Genomic DNA, 18,555 nt, shown 5'->3' with positions numbered 1-18,555 from the left:
GCGAGAGAGAGAGAGAGAGAGAGAGAGAGAGAGAGAGAGAGAATCCCCAAACAGGCTCTACACTGTCAGCACAGAGCCCGATGTGGGGCTCAAACTCACGAACTATGAGATCATGAGTCAGACGCTTAACCCACTGAGCCACCCAGGTGCCCTCTGATGATTATGTCTTAAAGAGAAGAAAAGGGGCACCTGGGTGGCTCAGTGGGTTAAGCCTCCGACTTCAGCTCAGGTCATGATCTCGCGGTTTGTGGGTTCAAGCCCCGTGTCGGGCTCTGTGCTGACAGCTCAGAGCCTGGAGCCTGCTTTGGGTTCTGTGTCTCCCTCTCTCTCTGCCCATTCTCTGCTCACGCTCTGTTTCTCTCTCTCTCTCTCTCTAAAAAATAAATAAGCGTTAAAAAAAAATTAAAGAGGGGCGCCTGGGTGGCTCGGTCGGTTAAGCGTCCGACTTCAGCTCAGGTCATGATCTCACGGTCCGTGGGTTCGAGCCCCGCGTCGGGCTCTGTGCCGACAGCTCAGAGCCTGGAGCCTGTTTCGGATTCTGTGTCTCCCTCTCTCTGTGACCCTCCCCCATTCATGCTCTGTCTCTCTCTGTCTCAAAAATAAATAAACGTTAAAAAAAAAATTAAAAAAAAAATTAAAGAGAAGAAAAAAAGGGGAGGGAGGGAAGGGCAGGGCTGACTGGTTTTTAAGGAGACACATCCTGGGATCCCTCCTAGGCCATATAGTTGAAGAGGAATTTCTAGATCTGAAGTTGGCCTCCAAAGCTCTTTCCAAACAGGACTATCCCCTCCTTTTTCCTCATTAAGGGGCACTGACATCAACCAAGTTACTAAAACCAGAGATCTGGAGCGTCCTTCCTGGCCCCTTGTCCCTCACCGACCCCTTCCCTGGCTGCTCCGGGCACAGCTCTGGCTCCATCCTGGCCCCTGGCCCTCCACCACACCTCCCCCGTTTAAGCACCAGAGTGGGGCTGCTAGGCTCCCCGCCCCGCAGACTCTATCCTGCCCTACACTAACTAGCCAAACTGACATTTTCAAAAATGTGAATCTGATCAAGTACACACGCACACACTTTTAAATGTCTTTAGTGGCTCCAAATCAATTTTAGAACAAAATCCAAACTCTGCAAAGCCCCAAAGGTCTCTCTGCTTCCTCCTTCTTCACCCAAGTTGGGGTCTGCAATTCTTAGGAAGAGGTGTTGAGAGAGAGAAGGTCGTAAAGGATTAAGAACGACCCCGAGGGCAGAAGGAAGCCAAGGAGAGAAAACAGAGGGGAGGCAGAGGCGGGGGCCAAAGGGAGGTGGGTCCCAGCTGCAGCTGGCAGCAGAGGGGACAGTGGTGTCCAGCCCCTGCTGAGCTCCTCTCTGAGTAGAGGAAACACCGCTGGACCTCAGAGGTCAGGAGGTGATGCCCCAGAAACGGAGGCTGGGCCTGGACGTTACCCCTCCCTCTGCTCCACTGGCACGGTGCCTCGGGGGATGTGCGGGAGCCCCGTGTCTGGGGGGCCACGAGGCCTGGGCTGAATCCAGCCCTGCCCCCACTGCCCCTCTGAGGCCTCCAACGCCTCTCCAGCCTCCAAGGGAAAATGGCGACAACAGTGACACCGGCCTCCCCGCAGCCCTCCCGGCCCCTTCTTCACAGCAGCCAAACTGTATCGTCGCCTGCTCAAGAACCTCTGGTGACTTTCTCCCTGAACTTAAATGAAATGCTTTGCTGCAGTGGGATAACGAACACGGTCTGGGGCTTCTTCCCCCGCTCCGTAGTACTGGCTCGTCCTCTGCACGGTGACTGCATATGCTGGTTAATTTAAAGCGATTGTATATGCTTGTTAATTGGCGGAAGCTTGAGGAGGGGGCGCCTTGCAGCAGTGGCTTCCTGGCTCCCCCGTCGGATCCCACTCTGCTCCCTGTGCTGGCTTCCTCCTGTGTGTTAGGGCTCTTTCGGTTCCCCATTTAGAGATCCCAGACAGTGCTGAAGTTAAAGTTACCCCCTGGGAAAGTTTAGCCCATCCAGCGCTCTGGCCTCCCTGCCCTGCTCACCCTTCCTCCGGAGGGTGTCTGAAAGTCGCAGTTATTTCTGGACATACCACATTTCTCAGAGTGCACAGCCCTGAGTCTCCAACAGACTGGATATACAGCTGCCCTTTGTCTCAAAGACCCTGGTGGTGGTCTCTTCCTGAGCCCTGGGGCTGGGGCTGGCCCTCTTCCCTTGCTGTACCTTCCCCAGGAGCACTGTACCTGGGTGAGCTCAGGGGCCAGATGGTGGGGGAAGAGGCCTTTCCCTGCAAGGCCCAGCCTGGCAACCCGCATCTCTGTTTCCTTCTGCAACTTTTCAAACGCGAGGCCTGTTTTATGCCATGAGCACATCTCCCCAAACAGAGGTGGGGCGGGTCATTAACCTTGAAGGGGCTTCAGGGACTGTTTGAGGCTGAGCCAAGCAGGGTCCCTTTCCTTCTAGGACTGAGAAACTTGTGGGGAGGCAGGCATCGCTGGGTGAGGGGACGAGGGCTTTGTGGAAATGCTAGTGCTGGAAAGTGCCTGGAACATTCCAGAGACGAGATTGTAACGGAGACAGAAGAGACCGGTGTTTTGTTTCACCATCTGAACTACCCCCTACCATATTTTTTCCTGTGTGACTTTTGGTGATGAACATAAATTCATGTCCGTTCTGTCGATCCCACAAATCCCGAGAGGCGCCTGTCTGCTCTGTGCCCACACGCCGTAAGTTGACAGGCTGACCTAGCGCGGGAGATGCTTTGCTCTTTGCATTTTCAAAGTCGAGCTGGTATGTGCTCTAGGTGTCTGCCGAAGAGAGAAGGAACTCACTCCTGGTGGCAGGGGAGTCACCACAGAGCGGAAAGCCGGCCATCCATTGGCAGTACCCTGGGGAGGGTCTATAATCACGTGGGGCTCACGCTCTCAGTGCAAGTCTAACGTGGGGCTTCAGGGTTTCTCTGTTTCAAAATGACTCGATAAATCTCCTCAGGAAGGCAGTGGCTGCGGAATGCGGAACAAAGTCTGGAGGCCCCAACAGTCAAGGATGGAGGGCAGCCCCCCTTCCCCGAAAGCGCGGCTGGTTCCCTCTGCCCATGTGAGCGCTGCCTTCCCACTGCTTCCCTGGGGGCCCAGCCAGTACCGCCTGCATGTGCCGAGGCTTTTCCAGTAGAGCCCACCTTCGCTCCCTCCCCAGCCCTGGTTTCCAGCTGGTGGAGGGGAGGCACAGCCACGTGAGGGTGCAGGACGGCCTGTCCTGGCCACAGAGGGCCACAGCTCCTGCCAGACAGCCCTCTTGGGGTTCCTACACCTGCCCCCCTTCGTGGGTGGTGCCACAGGGCGGCAGCTGGTCCCCTGTTGCTGGCTCGGGAAGGCTGTGCCCCTCTCATTGGTATCCCTGCACTCCCATCCACTAAATTCTCCCCCAAGGCCCTGATGTCACGTGACATCCGGCTCCTGCCAGGACCTGAGTGATACATACAACAGACTTCTTGTCAGCATTTGTAGGTGCAAGTTGTTGGAAAGGCAGCACTTTTGAGGGAGGGCTGTGGTCCTGGGTGGTGAGAGGGGGGAGCTCCCCACTGCCAACACCGCCCCACCCCGTTTCTTTGTATCCCCCTGCCCCGGACCCACATCGGATCCTCTCTGACCATCTCTCCTGGCTCCAGATACCCAGATCCTACCCCGACTCCACCAGAGCAAGTCCATCCAGCCACTAGTTGCTGGGACCTCCCACTGTCAGGGCCCCCAGACCTGGCCCCTGACCACAGGGTACGTGGTAACGTGGATATGAACGTGACCTGGCCCCTATCCCCGAGGGACCTCAGTGTTCCTGCTGGCCCATGGTCAGCGCCCTGTTCACCTGGAAGCCCTGACAGCTGACTCCCTGCTCCTGTCATTGACTTGACAGTGTTTGCTAGGTGGCCCCCAAGTCTGGCTCTCCTCTGAGCAGCCCCATCCCCTTGCTGGCCACACTACCCCACCCTCTTGGCCACCCTACCTGAGTGGAGAGCCTTTCTAGGTCCGGCTGAGGAGCAGGAAGGCCACAGCTGGGCTGCTCCTTTCTGTGCCTGCCAGGTGGGGACGCCCACCTCCTGTCTGCGCTGCACTCCTCACCCCTGCACCCCACCCTCAGCCTGGGCCAGCTCAGGAGCTTATAGAATCCTGGGCACCCTGACCTTTTTCTCTTCCTGTTGCTGTTCTAGAATGTGCTTTGAACATAAGTTATTCCAGGAGTCTCTGCGAACCCCTTCAAATCTTAGTGCCAAGAGCAAATACTGATGAGAACAGTTCCTCCTCCGGAGAGACCCTGACTTTGGCCTAATTGGCATCCTGCCATCCACGTTTCCTCCGCGTCTGTGTTGCCTGTTGAGACAGGCTGCTCCCTGTTGACCCACACGTGCACAGCGTGTCTTCACTCCACGTGGATCTTCATGTAGACCTGCCCCCTGGCGAGCGCCCCATGCCTTTCCTGGGTGCTTCCCTCTCAGGAGTGGTGGGGGAGGTGCAGGAAGGCATCCCCTCCCCCCAAGAAGCAGTGCCTTTCAGTGACCATTCACTGGCTTGCGCGCCCGTCCCCAAAGACAGTCCTTGAGGCCTGGGCTCAACCTTCACCGTCTGCCTTCCTGGGTTTGCCAGGCCCTGCCTCCCTGGCCTCCGTGAACCGTCCTCCGTGAACCGTCCAAACACAGGCAGGGTCCGGCATGTCTGTCCCACCAACAGCATTCTGCATCTGCTTCTAGCTGCCTGGTCCTCCCGCCTGCCTCCTGCCTCACGCCTCACGGGATCTGTAGGGATTAGATTCATGTTAGGGGGCCCTGTTCCTCTGCATGCTTAAGACACTGTATTTCATCAGTTCTAAGACACTTATTTTCTCGCATTGAACGTTTCTGAAATAAAACGTGTCCATGCTTAATGGCGGATCATAGTTTACGCGTTAGCCTTTTTAGGGCTATGCGTAATAACGTGTATCTTAGCATCGATGCCTCTTAAGTCCCACCTCCAGCGTGCCCCCCTCAGACACACATTCCTGGCAGAGAACCCTCTTCCACACTCGCATATGAGCCGTTTCCCTTTGACTTTCTTTGGTGGTTTCACATCCTCGTTCCATACGCCTAAAAGCTTGTCGTCCATTAGCTGCAAATTCTTTGGCAAGGTGACACTCACCACGGCCGCTTTAATGGAAGTGAGTTCATCGACCTTGCATCATGTCAGATTGTTGTTGTTATTCTGCTCATTTTTGGTTTTGAACCTATTCTTGTTGCTTTTGAGAAGGTCTGCTGCTCAGAGATTTCTGGTTCCATAATGTTTGAAAGAGATTGCTTAACATGGGGCTTTGCGACAATAGGGAATGTATTGAAAATAATCTTTAAAAAAACCCCTTTGTTAAACTATAAATTTACTAACTGGCTTAAACAGCACAGGCACACACACATAGCCTCACGTACAGATTTACACGCGTGTGGTGCAAATGCACAAACGAATACACTTGGAGAGACAGAGAGGCCACGTGGAGAGCTGCGGTGAAAGTCAGGTGGATTCTTGTTGAAGGCAAATGCATCCTCACTACAGCATGGGGTTAACCACCAGGAGCAGGGCCTCAGGGACAGGTCTGAGTCCTGGTCTGTTCCCAGAGGTCTGGGTCTGTCCCGGTCTGGGTCATGCTGCTTCGTTTGCTATCCCAATCCCACTTACCTGTAGCCCTTCATGAAGACCTCCAGTCCAAGCAGCCACCCCCAGCCTCCCACGTCAGTCCCAACCATGCTGGAGTAATGGGTACCTGACTTGGAGGTGGGCAAGTCAGGACGGTCCGGCCACACTAAGCCAGACCCCCTGCGTTCGCCCACCTGGCAGGCTTTCCATCCCCCACCCTATTGTCCTGTTGGCCTTCCTTCCCACCTGTGGTCAGTCCCAGCCCCTTCAGCAAGAAGGGAGCATTTGGGGAGCTCTGGTTTCAAACTCCAGTGATGGCACCTTCTCAGCTTATTGTAAAATTCCATGACTGACAACGGGCGCCTGGGTGGTACAGTCGGTTAGGCACCCGATTCTTGATTTCATCTCAGGTCACGATTTCACGGTTCATGAGATCGAGCCCGACATCAGGCACTGCGCTGACAGCATGAAGCCTGCTTGAGATTCTCTCTTTCCCTCTCTCTATGCCCCTCCCCTGCTTGTGTGCATTCTCTGCCAATATAAATAAATAAACATTTTGAAAATAAATAAATAAAATTACATGACTGCCGTGGACAAGATGGGTGTTGTGAAAACGCAGGTGAACTTAGTGTTAGGACCCAGATGGCTGTGCTCTGACTCCAGGGAAGCCCCGCCCAGAAAGGGGCATCCTTTTGTATCATCCCTGTGCCCACCAACAGCCTGGTCCCTTTCCCCTGTCCAGCTGCACCAGGCTCACTGCTCCTCCCCAGAGCCCGGCTACGTCTCCCTCCTCCACCCAGGGCAGCAACCCCACTCAACCGCTTCTTGGCTGGATCTGGAACACCCGGCCTCACACTGTCCACGTTTGCCCTCTGTGCCAGAGGGAGGGAGAAGTCCAAGATGCCTCTGGGTTTTTGGCTATGCCAGTGGGGACATGATGCTGCCATTCCTTGAGACAGGGAGCACGAGGAGAGGCAGGCAAGGTACTGGACAGGAAGGGTGGACAGGACTTGGGGACACGGTGGGTTAGGAGGGTAGGGTACTGCATTCAAGAGAAGGTGAGTCTCCTTTCGGTTCTCACATCCAGCCCTGCCGCCTGATGGCTTCTTGGTATGGGTGGGGCCTCAGTGGGTGGGGCCTCCATTAGCAATGCTGGCTGCCCAAGGCCCACCTTGAATTTTTTGCTGGAGCCACTGTACAAGCAAGAGGAAGGAGACCTGGCCCCAGGGCATTTGAACAGCACTGCAGAATCACCTGCGGGCTCCTCTGTCATCAGCAACAGAGATATAAATCAGGGAAAAATACTGTGCTGCCTCACCATTTTTCTGAGTTTTGATAAAACAGAATTTTAGCAAATGAAAATATTAAAATTAAAGCAAAACAATTGCCAGAATAGATTGCCTTGTGTTTAAAGATAAATTATCTTGGGCGGGGGATGGGGGTGGTGAGAGGAAATAAAAATAATTCCCCAACAGAACACACATATACACACAGTCTAGAAAAACTTATTCCCATGTATTAAAAGTAGGTCTAGGGTGCCTGGACATCTCAGTTGGTTGAGCATCCGACTTTGGCTCAGGTCATGATCTCATGGTTTGTGGGTTTGAGCCCCACATTGGGCTCTGTGCTGACAGCTAGGAGCCCGGAGCCTGCTTCAGATTCTGTGTCTCCCTCTCTCTCTGCCCCTCCCTCCCTCACACTCTGTCTTTCTCTCTCTCAAAAAAAAAAAAAAAAAAAATTAAATTAAATTAAATTAAATAAAAAAAAAGTAGGTCTCTTGGGGTTTGGGACTACAGGTGAGTTTTAAAAAAAGTCTGTATTTTCTAATTTTGCCATAATGAAAATGTATTCCTTGTATAACCAAATGCTTTTTAAAATAAAAGTTAAAAAAAAACAAACAAAAAGAATCTTTAAAACTGTCCTATTTGTGCCTTTTCCAGACTGGCTCTTGGGGCTGCTGGTTCCAGGATGTGAGGGTGTGGGCGTGGCGGACAGACACTGCGTGGGAGCCCAGGGCTTTTTCTGGATCGAGGTCACTCCCTCGGCCTTGTTGGTCTCTGCTACAGGTGGCCTTTGTGGTTAGGTGATGTCCCAGCCAGTTCAAATGTGTTTCTGTTTGGGGTTCTGTCCTCAGGCGTCCGAAGGTGTCCCCATGAGGTTCTTCACCAAGCTGGACCAGCTCATCGAGTTTTACAAGAAAGAAAACATGGGTCTGGTCACCCACCTGCAATATCCAGTGCCCCTGGAGGAGGAGGACGCAGGTGATGAGCCAGAGGAGGACACAGGTAGGAAGGGGTGGACGGGAAGGCAGAAGGGGAACAGGGACCCTCTAAGCACTATGGGGGGAGAAGCCCCGGGATGTTTCTTTCACTACAAGGCCTTGTAGATTAAGTGAGTCTGATTATCAGAGGGAGAGAGGGTGATGTGGTGGCTAAGGACGAGCTAGCAAGGTAGCTCTAGGGTCAGACAGACCTGGGTCAGACTTCCTGTTCCCCAGCTTCATAGCTGTGTGACCTTGGGCAAACTACTTAACCTCTCTGAACCACAGACTTCTCTTAAAGAGACAGTAAAAATAATATGTACCTGTCAGGGTGTCACCAAATGAGTCAATGAATGTAGTACACAGTCAGCACTCAATATATGCAGTTCCCATCCTCATCAAAATAACTAGCTGCATTTCACTGTAAAGAGAATGGATGAGGAAATACTTGTAACTAACTGGAAGGCCTGTGAGAGAGGTGTTTCTTTATATCATCTCTAAAAGGAAAAAACAGTAGAGCCCCTGAAAAGTCTGTGAGAGTCAGGCCTCCCCTTAAAACCGTGGAGGGCCACAGACCAGTCAAACAGGAGCCCGGCAGAGGACCCTGCAGCACAGAACCCCACCTGGACGGCACCCTTTTCGCCTCAAAAGTTCGCTTTCTGGGGCGCCTGTTCAGCTTAGTCAGTTAAGCGTCCGACTCTTCATTTCAGCTCAGGTCATGATCTCATGGTTTGTGGGTTCGAGCCCCACACTGGGCTCTGCGCGGACAGTGTGGAGCCTGCTTGGGATTCTCAGTCCCTCTCTCTCTGCCCCTCCCCTGCTCGCGCACTCTCTCTCTCTCTCTCTCTCAAAATAAATAAATAAACGTTTAAAAAAAAAAAAGTTTACTTCCTAAAAGAAAACCTGAGATAAGTAACTGAGCCCTTCAACTGGTCAGGGTTCCTCCTAAGTCCCAGGGCCTGGAAACAGGTCCCCTGGACTTGCCCCCCCTAAGAGGGGGCAGGTTAGACCAGAGATGCTGAGGTCCCTGGGTTGGCTCCCACCCTGTCCCTGCAGGCTGCTGCCCGCCATGTGCTGGGTGCCCTTTTCACCCCACTCCCACGGGCTGGCTTGTGGGCCACGGGCCCATCTTCCTCCTGACTTCCTGGGGACCCACTCTGAGTGGTTGCACAGTTCATAGACCGCCTCAGCAGAGGAGGTGAGGGCCAGGCAGAGTGTTGGAAAAGGACCGAAGCTCCGTGGAGACTGAGACGAGGCCCAGGCAGCCCGTGTCCCTTCTCACCTCCCTCCGCCGAGTAAGAGGTGCCCTCATCTGAAATAGCCCCAGATGACGTGTTCCTGGGCGAGTCCAGGGTCACTCACCTGCTCCATGCCACGGCCACATGTCCCCCGGCTGTCCCCAAGGCCTCGGCCTTGATGCTGAGAAGCCGTCTTGCAGAAATGCCCTTCACACGCTGGTGTCCTCACTCCCAGCACACCTGATGGCTTTCCGGGGATGGCTGTCTGGAGAAAGACCCCGGCACCCTCACTAGCAGCTGGGAAGAGAAACCCAGTCTCGTGACGGCTGGCTTCACTTCCCCAAAGGAGGCGCAGTTGTGGGCTCGAACCCCAGCAGTGTGACAGTCACCCCCTCCGCCCGGTCCAGGGGTCTGATTTGGCTCAGGTCTCAAGGTGCTGCCAGTCCCCCAGGGCTCAAAACGCACTCATATCACCGCAAGAACCCCAGGCCACGGAGAGTGTGACGAGCTCATCCTTTAAAGATAATGTCCCTGGGGCAGCCCTGTGGCAGGGGGCCCTGGTGTGGCCATTCGGTGTGGGAGGAGGCCCCAGACAGGAGGTCTTGGACCCAAGGGGCTCGGATCCCTCGTCCATTTGTGCTGTGCACAGGAGAGCAGTTCCCCTGAGGGTGAATGTGCAGGAGTCCTTTCTCCCAGGCCAAATTCCAGTTGTTTGTTTTACACTTCAGTTCTCTGGGTGAAGGAGGCCCTCGCTTTCTTTATTTGTCTCCTAGGGTATGGTGGGGAGAGAAGGAACAGCAGAAGCTGGAGGGGAAGCAGAGGAAGGGAGGCGGGGGTGGGAGAGAGAGGGGCCGGGCCTGCTTGCTCCCCACCCTTGCGCCTCCTGTCTGGGGAACTGGGCCTGTGCCCCATCCAGGGCCCCTGCCTCAGCCCCGAAAGCTGGCCTTCCCGCTGAGGCTGCTGGCTCCACCTGTCCAAGGCCAGCAGCCCTGCCCGGTGCCCAGCTGGCGGGTGTTTGCTGAGCGCCTCAATGGGCCAACCTAGCCGCACGGCCAAAGACTTCTAAGACCGGGTCCCTGTCATCAGCAGGCCCCCCATCTAGTCAGGGAGCAGAGACAGAGGGGACCATGCAGGCACAGATGGGGTCTGTAACTGGGCGCAGCGGCCTGGACCCCCCCCCTCCCCGACACGGGAGGGGTCACTACGCCAGAGACCCTCTGTAGCGGGGGGTGACCCTGAGAGAAGCGAGTGCTCAGACCAAATGGCGTTCCTGCTCTTCTCTTGAGTAGAAGGTGTCCTGTCCCCTCCTGAGCTGCCACCGAGAAACATCCCTTTACCTGCCGGGCCATGTGAGGCCAAGGAGGCCCCTGCTTCCAGCGAGAATCCGAGAGCCACCGAGGTCAGCTGGTCGAGCCTTTCCGAGCTATTGTTTCAGCGACTGCAGAGCATAGACACTAGTGGGTGAGTCCCTCCACCACGTGGCTCGCGTCTCAGAGGCCCGCCTCCATCCCCTCCACGCCCGGCTGCCTGGCAGGAGCTGGTTATGGACGGACGAGCCGTCCTCCGCTGCAGAGGCCTGGTCCAGACGTCAGGGGCCTATGCTGTGATCCCCTGCCCGGGGCTCGCCATGAACCGCACGTGGCATCCTCTCGCATCACAAATATCGCGACTGCCGTGGGGTCCATGGAGTCCGATGGGCCACAGAGGGTTCACTGCAGGCTGGACCTGCCATGTGGCCCTTTCCTGCTCTGGGCCCAGCTCCGAGGGGGCCACCTTGGTCACCCGTACATCGGCCCGATCAGTGTCTCTGTGTATGGTATGGGCTGTGATCTACACCGCACGCCTCTCCTTTCTCCGTGGGACATGCAGTCATTCTAATTCTTTAGAATCTCCTTGATTTGAGTCCAGGCTCCCGGGATCTTGTCCCGTATGTCGGCCCACACTGGCTCCTCTGGGTCCGTGTCGATGAGACCCTGCAGCTTCCTTGCTGTGTCCTCCTGTGTCTCTCTTAGCAGGCCCAACACTTCCCCTGCTGGATGGTGGCAAGTGGGGGTATCGCGTGGGAGGGGTGGGAGTTGTGTTACAGACCACAGGCCCTGAGTACAAGACCGGCCAGGGCGGGTGGCCTTAACAGGAGGGAGCTCTCTGAGGGGAAAGATGCCCCAGTGCCCAGCACATTGCCTGGCACGGAGGAGGAGTGCCCAGGTGGTGCTGAATGAGCTAATAAGTTAGTACGCGGTGACTTCCGTGCATTAAGAATCTTAAAAATATGTTTTTTTGTTTGTTTCTTGGTGGGTAAAAGGCCCCCTCGAAAAATATCGAGGGGCTGATGCAGGGCTAATTAGCTTCAGGGCTAATGCAATCTCTCTAGCCTGAGGGATCAGTGAGGACAGCTCTCCCACCATCCGATTTGGCAAAATACAGAGGAAATGCCTGAAAGTACACACGAGCCGCCTGGTTGCTAAGCTACCTGGTGTTGTTATATTTCCACTTTGAATACCCTTGGATTCTTCTGTAGGCCCACCAGGTCACATCCTGTGTGCACTCCTTGAATGACTTGTGTTGTCCCTGAAATAGCTAAATCCCCAATGTTTTCAACCTGTCGAGGTGTTATCACCCCTACTCCCTCCTTGTGTGCACATAACAACTACTTAGTAAACCATTCCGTATAGAGCCATCGTGCAGTTTCCACGAGGGTCTGTTTCTCCCCAGGGTTAGATGCTAAATGGACTGAGCTCCTTGGGGAAATAGGCTCCCGACTCCCTGGCATGTCCTGGTCAGTCCCTCCTCTCTAGGGACAGGTGCTCTCTGGGGCCGCCCGGCACAGTGACACAGGACGAGGTGTGCAGCCTTGAGAGAGAGGGCAGGGGGCGGCTGGGGGCTTGTGTGCTCTCTGTTTCTGCTCCTCAGCTAACACATGGCAGTGGGGCCCTCCTCACACTTCTGCTGGGAGCTGGGGATGAGTAAACGGAGCACGGTGGCGGGACCACGGAAGCAGTGACACAGGGCTTGTCCTCTGTGCTCTTCTGGGTCGTGGAAGACTGAGATTCTGCCTTGTGTTTTAAAGTCAGTCTGTTTTAGGGCGCTTGGGTGGCTCAGTCGGTTGAGTGTCCGACTTCGGCTCAGGTCATGATCTCACCGTCCGTGAGTTCGAGCCCTGTGTCGGGCTCTGTGCTGACAGCTCAGAGCCTGGAGCCTGCTTCGGATTCTGTGTCTCCTTCTCTCTCTGCTCCTCCCCCACTCTCGCTTTGTCCCTGTCTCTCTCTCAAAAATAAAATAAACATTAAAAAAGTAAATAATAAAGTCAGTTTGTTTTGCATGGAAAATAGCTTTTTACATGAAGGACTGCCTTTTGATTATTCTTCGCTATAAGACAGCCTGCACAGTCTTTTGTGCAAGTTAATTAGATCTAATCAGGCCATAGTTAATAGTTATTATGAGACTGCTGAGTGAAATCAGGCTTCTCTGATAAACAGAGTTCGCATCTTTATGTGAACACTTTCCTACGACAAACGCCCTAACAAATACAGCTTCCTAGAACAAGCACTCGTGGTCTCAGAATTATGAGTCGGTAGTCTTTGGAACCGTTAAAATACATACCTTACTGCCGTGGGAGTGGCTTCGTCCTTTTCAGAGACAGACTCAGGCAGAAACTGGATTTTTATGATGTCAAGACCCAGAATGAGTGTAGATTAACCTTCAATGTGATGACAGCCGGTGTGTAAATAGTTGCTGACTTCTCACTCTAAGTCAGTCTGAATGGCCAATGGCCGAGGGCCTTTCCAGCTTTAAGGAAAGCTTAAGAGCAACAGCTTTCCAGTCTTTCAAAGATCCTGTGGCACCAACTTGATTATATGTCAAGGCTGGAACAAAGATTTTTAAAGCTTGTAATAATTTTTTCACACAGGCAGATCAACAACCTTGAGTCTCAGCTTGCTCATTTGTAAAATAGGAATAATAACAATAACAATAACAATAATAATAATAATAATAACTGCCTCCTAACATTGGTTTGGAGACTAACAGGGAAATGGGGCATTAAGTGCTTAGCAGAGTGAGTGCTATGTTACACCCAGGAAATATTTGCTGTGATTATGATTTGAATCATTACAGGAACAAAAAGACTCTAAAGTAACCCAGGGGCGCCTGGGTGGCTCAGTCGGTTGAGTGTCCGACTTCGGCTCAGGTCATGATCTCGCGGTCCGGGAGTTTGAGCCCCGTGTCAGGCTCTGTGCTGACCGCTCAGAGCCTGGAGCCTGTTTCAGATTCTGTGTCTCCTCTCTCTCTGACCCTCCCCCGTTCATGCTCTGTCTCTCTCTGTCTCAAAAATAAATAAACGTTAAAAAAAATAATAATAATAAAGTAACCCAGGGCGGGGGCAGGGGGGTGGCAGGAGGGGGAATGTGCTGGGAGAGAGGATACAGAGGGATCATTAGATTCATGTGATGGACCTGGTGCCACACAGCCTGGGCCCTGCCTCTGCTGGGCCGTCATGCATGGTGAGCGAGTCCTGCCTGCATGTGCGTCGCCCAGAGATTGAGGGGCCTGGAGCCAGACCCGGGAGGGTGAGGGCAGGGCACTGAGCCGGGCACCCTATTCCCAGCCCATCACTCATCACCGAGACTTCCCCTTGGAGCCCAGCACAGCTCAGAACATCCTAAACACAGAGCTCCAGGTGGCCTTCGACCGTGAATTTGGAGTTGGGAGGTGAGCTAGAACCATTTGCCAGCTCTACACTAAGCATCACTCAGCCCCCAGGTGCTGTCTTTAAAGGCAAAGGAGGTAGGTAAACAAGTCAGCTGTACATTTTCCAGTTGTTTTGTCTCCTTTTTAAAGGATAAACATGTTTATGGAAATGTTTATTTCCAACCAGTATCACTTCCTTCCAAGTATGGGCTTGGGAAAAAGCCTTTATGGCAGGATGAAGAGGCATCCTCCCTTGCCGACCCTTAAACTTGCCCAGACCTGCTTCTCGACCCTTTCCCTGAGACCAGGGGAGCCATCCAGGAGCGTACACGTGTTCTGAAGGACGGCATCTCAGCCGAGATGCAGAGAATGATTTCTTCCTTTACGGTTGGGCTTTGCAGCTAAAGGAACAGAAGCAGTATGTTTCTCTTTCTATTATTTTCAGGCTTCCCGAAGAGCATCTTAAAGCCATTCAAGATTATTTAACCACTCAGCTCACCCTGGATTCTGACTTTTTGAAGACAGGCTCCAACAGCCTCCCTCATTTGAAGAAACTGACCATGTTCCTCTGCAAGGAGCTCTATGGGTAATGGCTCCGTGGGCGTGGCCATCCCCCAGGGGCGGGGACAGTGGGGACAGTCCCGGGGAAGAGATTCAGCTCATTAGAGTGAGCGGGGCTCTCCGCCTGGCTGTCCAAATACTTCAGCTGTACTCAGAATAATAGGGCAGAGTTGGCAGAGGTTAGAAACCTTTGTGGTTGTTTCAAGGTTTTGTTTTCATGGTATTTAAACTGTGGCCTTTTTTTTTTTTTTTTTTTACTGAAGTTAATTTGAGGCCAGTTGCTGTGGGAAGGGGTGAGTGGGAGCCTTGCTCAGGATCCAGCAGTAAGACTTTTGCACTGTCCCTCCTTGCTGCAGCCAGCACCTCGGACAAGCACAAAAGGGCTCTGAGAGGAAAGAAATTAAAGTCAGCCAATCTTCTGCATGGGTGGGGACGGCCCAGGGTCGCCAGTTTGTTTTTTTTTAAGGGAGCCAGGTCTCCAAAGCTTTCATTCTCCAATATTGAATTCATTGAATGACCAATTAGGAAAAATTCAGATTTCTTTTAGATTTTGAAAATTTTATGGTTTAACTTAATGTTAACATTAACTTCAAGCTTCAGTACATTTTAATTGTTAGAAGTACAAAATTAAGGCTGCTGTGCTATCTGAAGAATTGACAGAGGGCTATTTTAAATACTTGGGAAAAAAAAAAAAACCCAGAAAATACCATTCACAAGAAATCATAAGGAGCCAAAACAATCCCATTTTAAATGAAGGGTCAACATTTTGGTGGGGAAAATGGCATTTCATGTGGGTGAGGCTTTTTCGGCCTATACCATTTCCTGTGTATTTTATTATAAACTTACAGCAGCTCCAGAACTCTCTGGTCAATTTCTCTGCTGCCATATCCATCTTAGCTTAGCTAATATGCCAAAAAGAATCTTTCATCATCAGTAATCAAATTGAACTTTCCTCTGAAAGGCTCTTAAAAGCACAGTCAGTACATTCGGTAAATTTAACAAATAATTTTCTTTGACAAATGGAGCACACTCATCAGATTGGCCAGTCGGGTTTTGTTTCAGTGAATTGGCTTTCAACTCATGTAGTTTCAGCCAAGTGGACCTAGAACCATTTTTATAGATTTGCTTGGAGAGATATTTTTCCACTTGATACTGTTGTTATAAATCATGTCTCACTAGGAAACACACACACACACGCGCGCACACACACACACACACACACACACACACACACGGCACTTTTTCTTTGTAAGAGACACAGATTCATGACGACTGGGAACAAGCTTTTATTTCTGTTCCAGCGGAGATCCTGTTCTTTGCTGCTTCCTTGTGTGGGAGGAAGTACATCTCCAAGTCTCTCCGCTGGCTCCCCCCGCCCCCCCCCACCCCAGTCACTTCTACACCTTTCCCACCTCACTGCCACCTGCACTTTCCTGGATCTGGGTCGCCTCCCTTTCTGGACACAGCAACTTCCCCGGCCGGCCTGCCTCTCTGTGCTGGTGGGAAAGCTTCCTTGGGCTTCCTGCTTTCCCCGTCTCTCTTCACTGAACACTTAACTTCCAGCTAGAATTAGAGACACTGTGATGTATCTCACTGCACACCTGTCTGTCTTCACCCTCAGAGGCAAAAGCATTGGAAGACTTGGTTAACTGGGGGATGGGATTTTAGAAAATCTTACATAGAAGCAAACTTATGTTTCCCCTTCCACACCTCTGAACGTGTGGGTTTCAAACTGCTTTGTCTGGACCAGGTCTTCAGTTCATTCATTCTGTCAGTCAGTCATTTACTTAACCAATGTGTGTGGAGGGCCCCCCTCTGAACTTCTGGGTACTAGGATCCAGTAAAAACACAATGCACAAGCCTTCTGTTCTTTGAGACCTTGTTGGAGCTGACGTCTCAGGAGCACCATAGTAGACTAAGTCTGTAAACAAAGATAATTTTAATAAGCATTGTGACAAAATAAAACAGGTAAAAGTGACAGAGACATTGGGTGGGAGGGTGTCAGTGTCCTTTGGGGGTTAAGGAGGCCTCTCTGAGGCAGTGATAGAGCTGGGACCTTGGTGACAAGGGGCAGTTAGCCACCCAGCAATTTCGTGGAGGGATGTCATGAAGAAAGGTCCCGAGGCAGGAATGAGGCCAGCCTGCGAGGAACAGAAAGTCTGTGTGGCTGGAGCACAATGAGGGAAGGAAAGTGTTAGCGGCAGAGGCTGGGGACAGGCGGGTATGGGGTGGGCCAGACACAGGATGAATTTGAGTTCAGTCTGAATTTTAGATACATCACAAATACGTTTTTAGTGTAAGTATATGCCATGCAGTGCTGGGATATACTTAAATACGAGTAGATTATCCATTATTTATCTGAAATTCAAATTCAACTGGGTCTCCTGCGTCTTATCTGGCGGCGTTAGGCAGGAGCCACAGCAGGTACACCTCACAAGACTCTCGAGGTTTTACAGGATTGTGCCATGATCTGAGTTCCGGCTGCGGAGAATGGATCTCAGGAGGCTGGCACAAAGCAGGAGAGCAGTTCCAAACTCAGGGGCTGTGATGCGAGGGCAGCTCATGAGAAGGGAAGGCGGGGATGTGTCTGGGTTGCTTCCTGCTGAGTCCCGGGGTTTGGGACAATGCCTGGCACGTGGAAATGGCTGATAGATGTTAGTTCAGTATGATGACCCTGGACGTGGGGGTGTGCAGGCACTGACAGTAGTGTGACCTGGGGCATGTGTGGATGCTGGGGCTGGTATACATTTGCTGCCTGTTTGGATGCAGGATCGGGGGAGAGGAACGGAGGGCGACCCCTAGATTTTTGGTGTGAGCAGCTGAGTGGATGGGGATGCCAGTTACTAAAAGTGGACGTTGAGGAGGAGGGTGTGGAGCTGGCGTGGGGGGGGGCACCTTTCTCAAGCTGCAGTGGGCTTGAAGCACTATTAGGCATCCCGCCAGCTGAACCACCAACCTTGGAGTTATGCCAGAAGCTTAGAACCCGGGAGACCTCAGGGCAGGATCTACATTTGGGACTCATTAGCGTGCAGTTGGCACTTAGAGCCTTAAAGAGACAGGTGGGGTGAGGTCACCACAGGGGGAAGGTGCATGGAGGAGAAGGGGACCCAGGTTGGACATTTAGATGTGGGGTACAGGAAGGAGGAACCAGAAGAGGGGCTGAGTGAGGATAGCACCGAAGATGACTGGGTCCATCCACTCAGACGGCCTGGCCCGACAGGAACATCCCGAAGTGGGAAGGTGACAGAGAACTGAGGAGCGAGAAACAGGGCCAGAGCCTCCCCTGCAAAACGTCATGCTGAGTGTGCGCGTCTGAACGTCAGCGGCACAAGGGCTCGAGGGCGATTTGTGACCCAAAGTTAGATTCCCTAGAACCAGACAGAAACTTTTCCAGAGAAAAAAAGAATAGAGAACAGCGTCACCAGAGTCTGGAAATATTTGGTAATGCTTAAAATGGAGAAATGAGAAGAACTCCAAGTGGAATTTTAAAGTAAAATGTCCAAGTGTGGGAGAGGGTATTTTATCTATTAATGAGAGCAGGGTTAAGATTTTAATAGACAAATAAACCCGAAACAAAAATACGTCACCCGCATTACAACTGCTCCATTGGAGGCCATAAAAATAAACCCATAGTTTTCCTATCAAATCTGAAAATTAAATCACAAAACAGCAGAATGTCAGGGAAGTATATATAGAAAACACAGGAGAGCTAACTAAGCTTATAGAAAGAATGTGTGATAAAAAATTGTGATAGTCTTTGGAAAGAGGGCATTCATAGAGATTCAACTTAGAGCTGGTAGGATGGGCTCTCGAAGAAGCAGGAAAAAACAATGCATAATCAATGGCTGAGTATATAAAAGAAAAAAGTATTCCCAGGCTTATAAAGGACCTAAATCCAGGTATTGAGAAGCCTCATAAAGATCCAATTAGCAGAACAACCAAATAGCACCATCTAAATCTCTCTCTTTTTTTTTTTTTTTTAACATTTATTTATTTTTTGAGAGAGACAGACCATGAGCAGGGGAGGGGGAGAGAGGGAGGAAGACACAGAATTCGAAGCAGGCTCCAGGCTCTGAGCTGTCAGCACAGAGCCTGACGTGGGGCTTGAACTCATGGACTGTGAGATCATGACCTGAGCTGAAGTCAGATGCTTAACCGACTAAGCCA

At 52.1% G+C, this 18,555-nt stretch overlaps 1 protein-coding gene across 2 annotated transcripts in view; it reads left to right on the top strand.

Annotated features, from left to right (window-relative positions):
• The window catches only part of INPP5D (inositol polyphosphate-5-phosphatase D), a 124,168-nt gene that overhangs the window by 45,772 nt on the left and 59,841 nt on the right, over window positions 1-18,555 (top strand). For both annotated transcript variants that reach the window (XM_040450648.1, XM_040450647.1), the window contains exons 3-5: window positions 7,778-7,928; window positions 10,431-10,602; window positions 14,273-14,413. In XM_040450648.1, coding sequence (XP_040306582.1) covers window positions 7,778-7,928; window positions 10,431-10,602; window positions 14,273-14,413 — 464 coding nt within the window. The remainder of the gene's footprint in view (window positions 1-7,777; window positions 7,929-10,430; window positions 10,603-14,272; window positions 14,414-18,555) is intronic.

This window comes from Herpailurus yagouaroundi, unplaced genomic scaffold (genome assembly GCF_014898765.1).
Source record: "Herpailurus yagouaroundi ecotype Mexico unplaced genomic scaffold, PumYag 202, whole genome shotgun sequence".
Lineage (NCBI taxonomy): Eukaryota > Metazoa > Chordata > Mammalia > Carnivora > Felidae > Herpailurus > Herpailurus yagouaroundi.
Note: the sequence above shows the minus strand (reverse complement) of the source record. Positions and strands in the feature narration are given on the sequence as shown.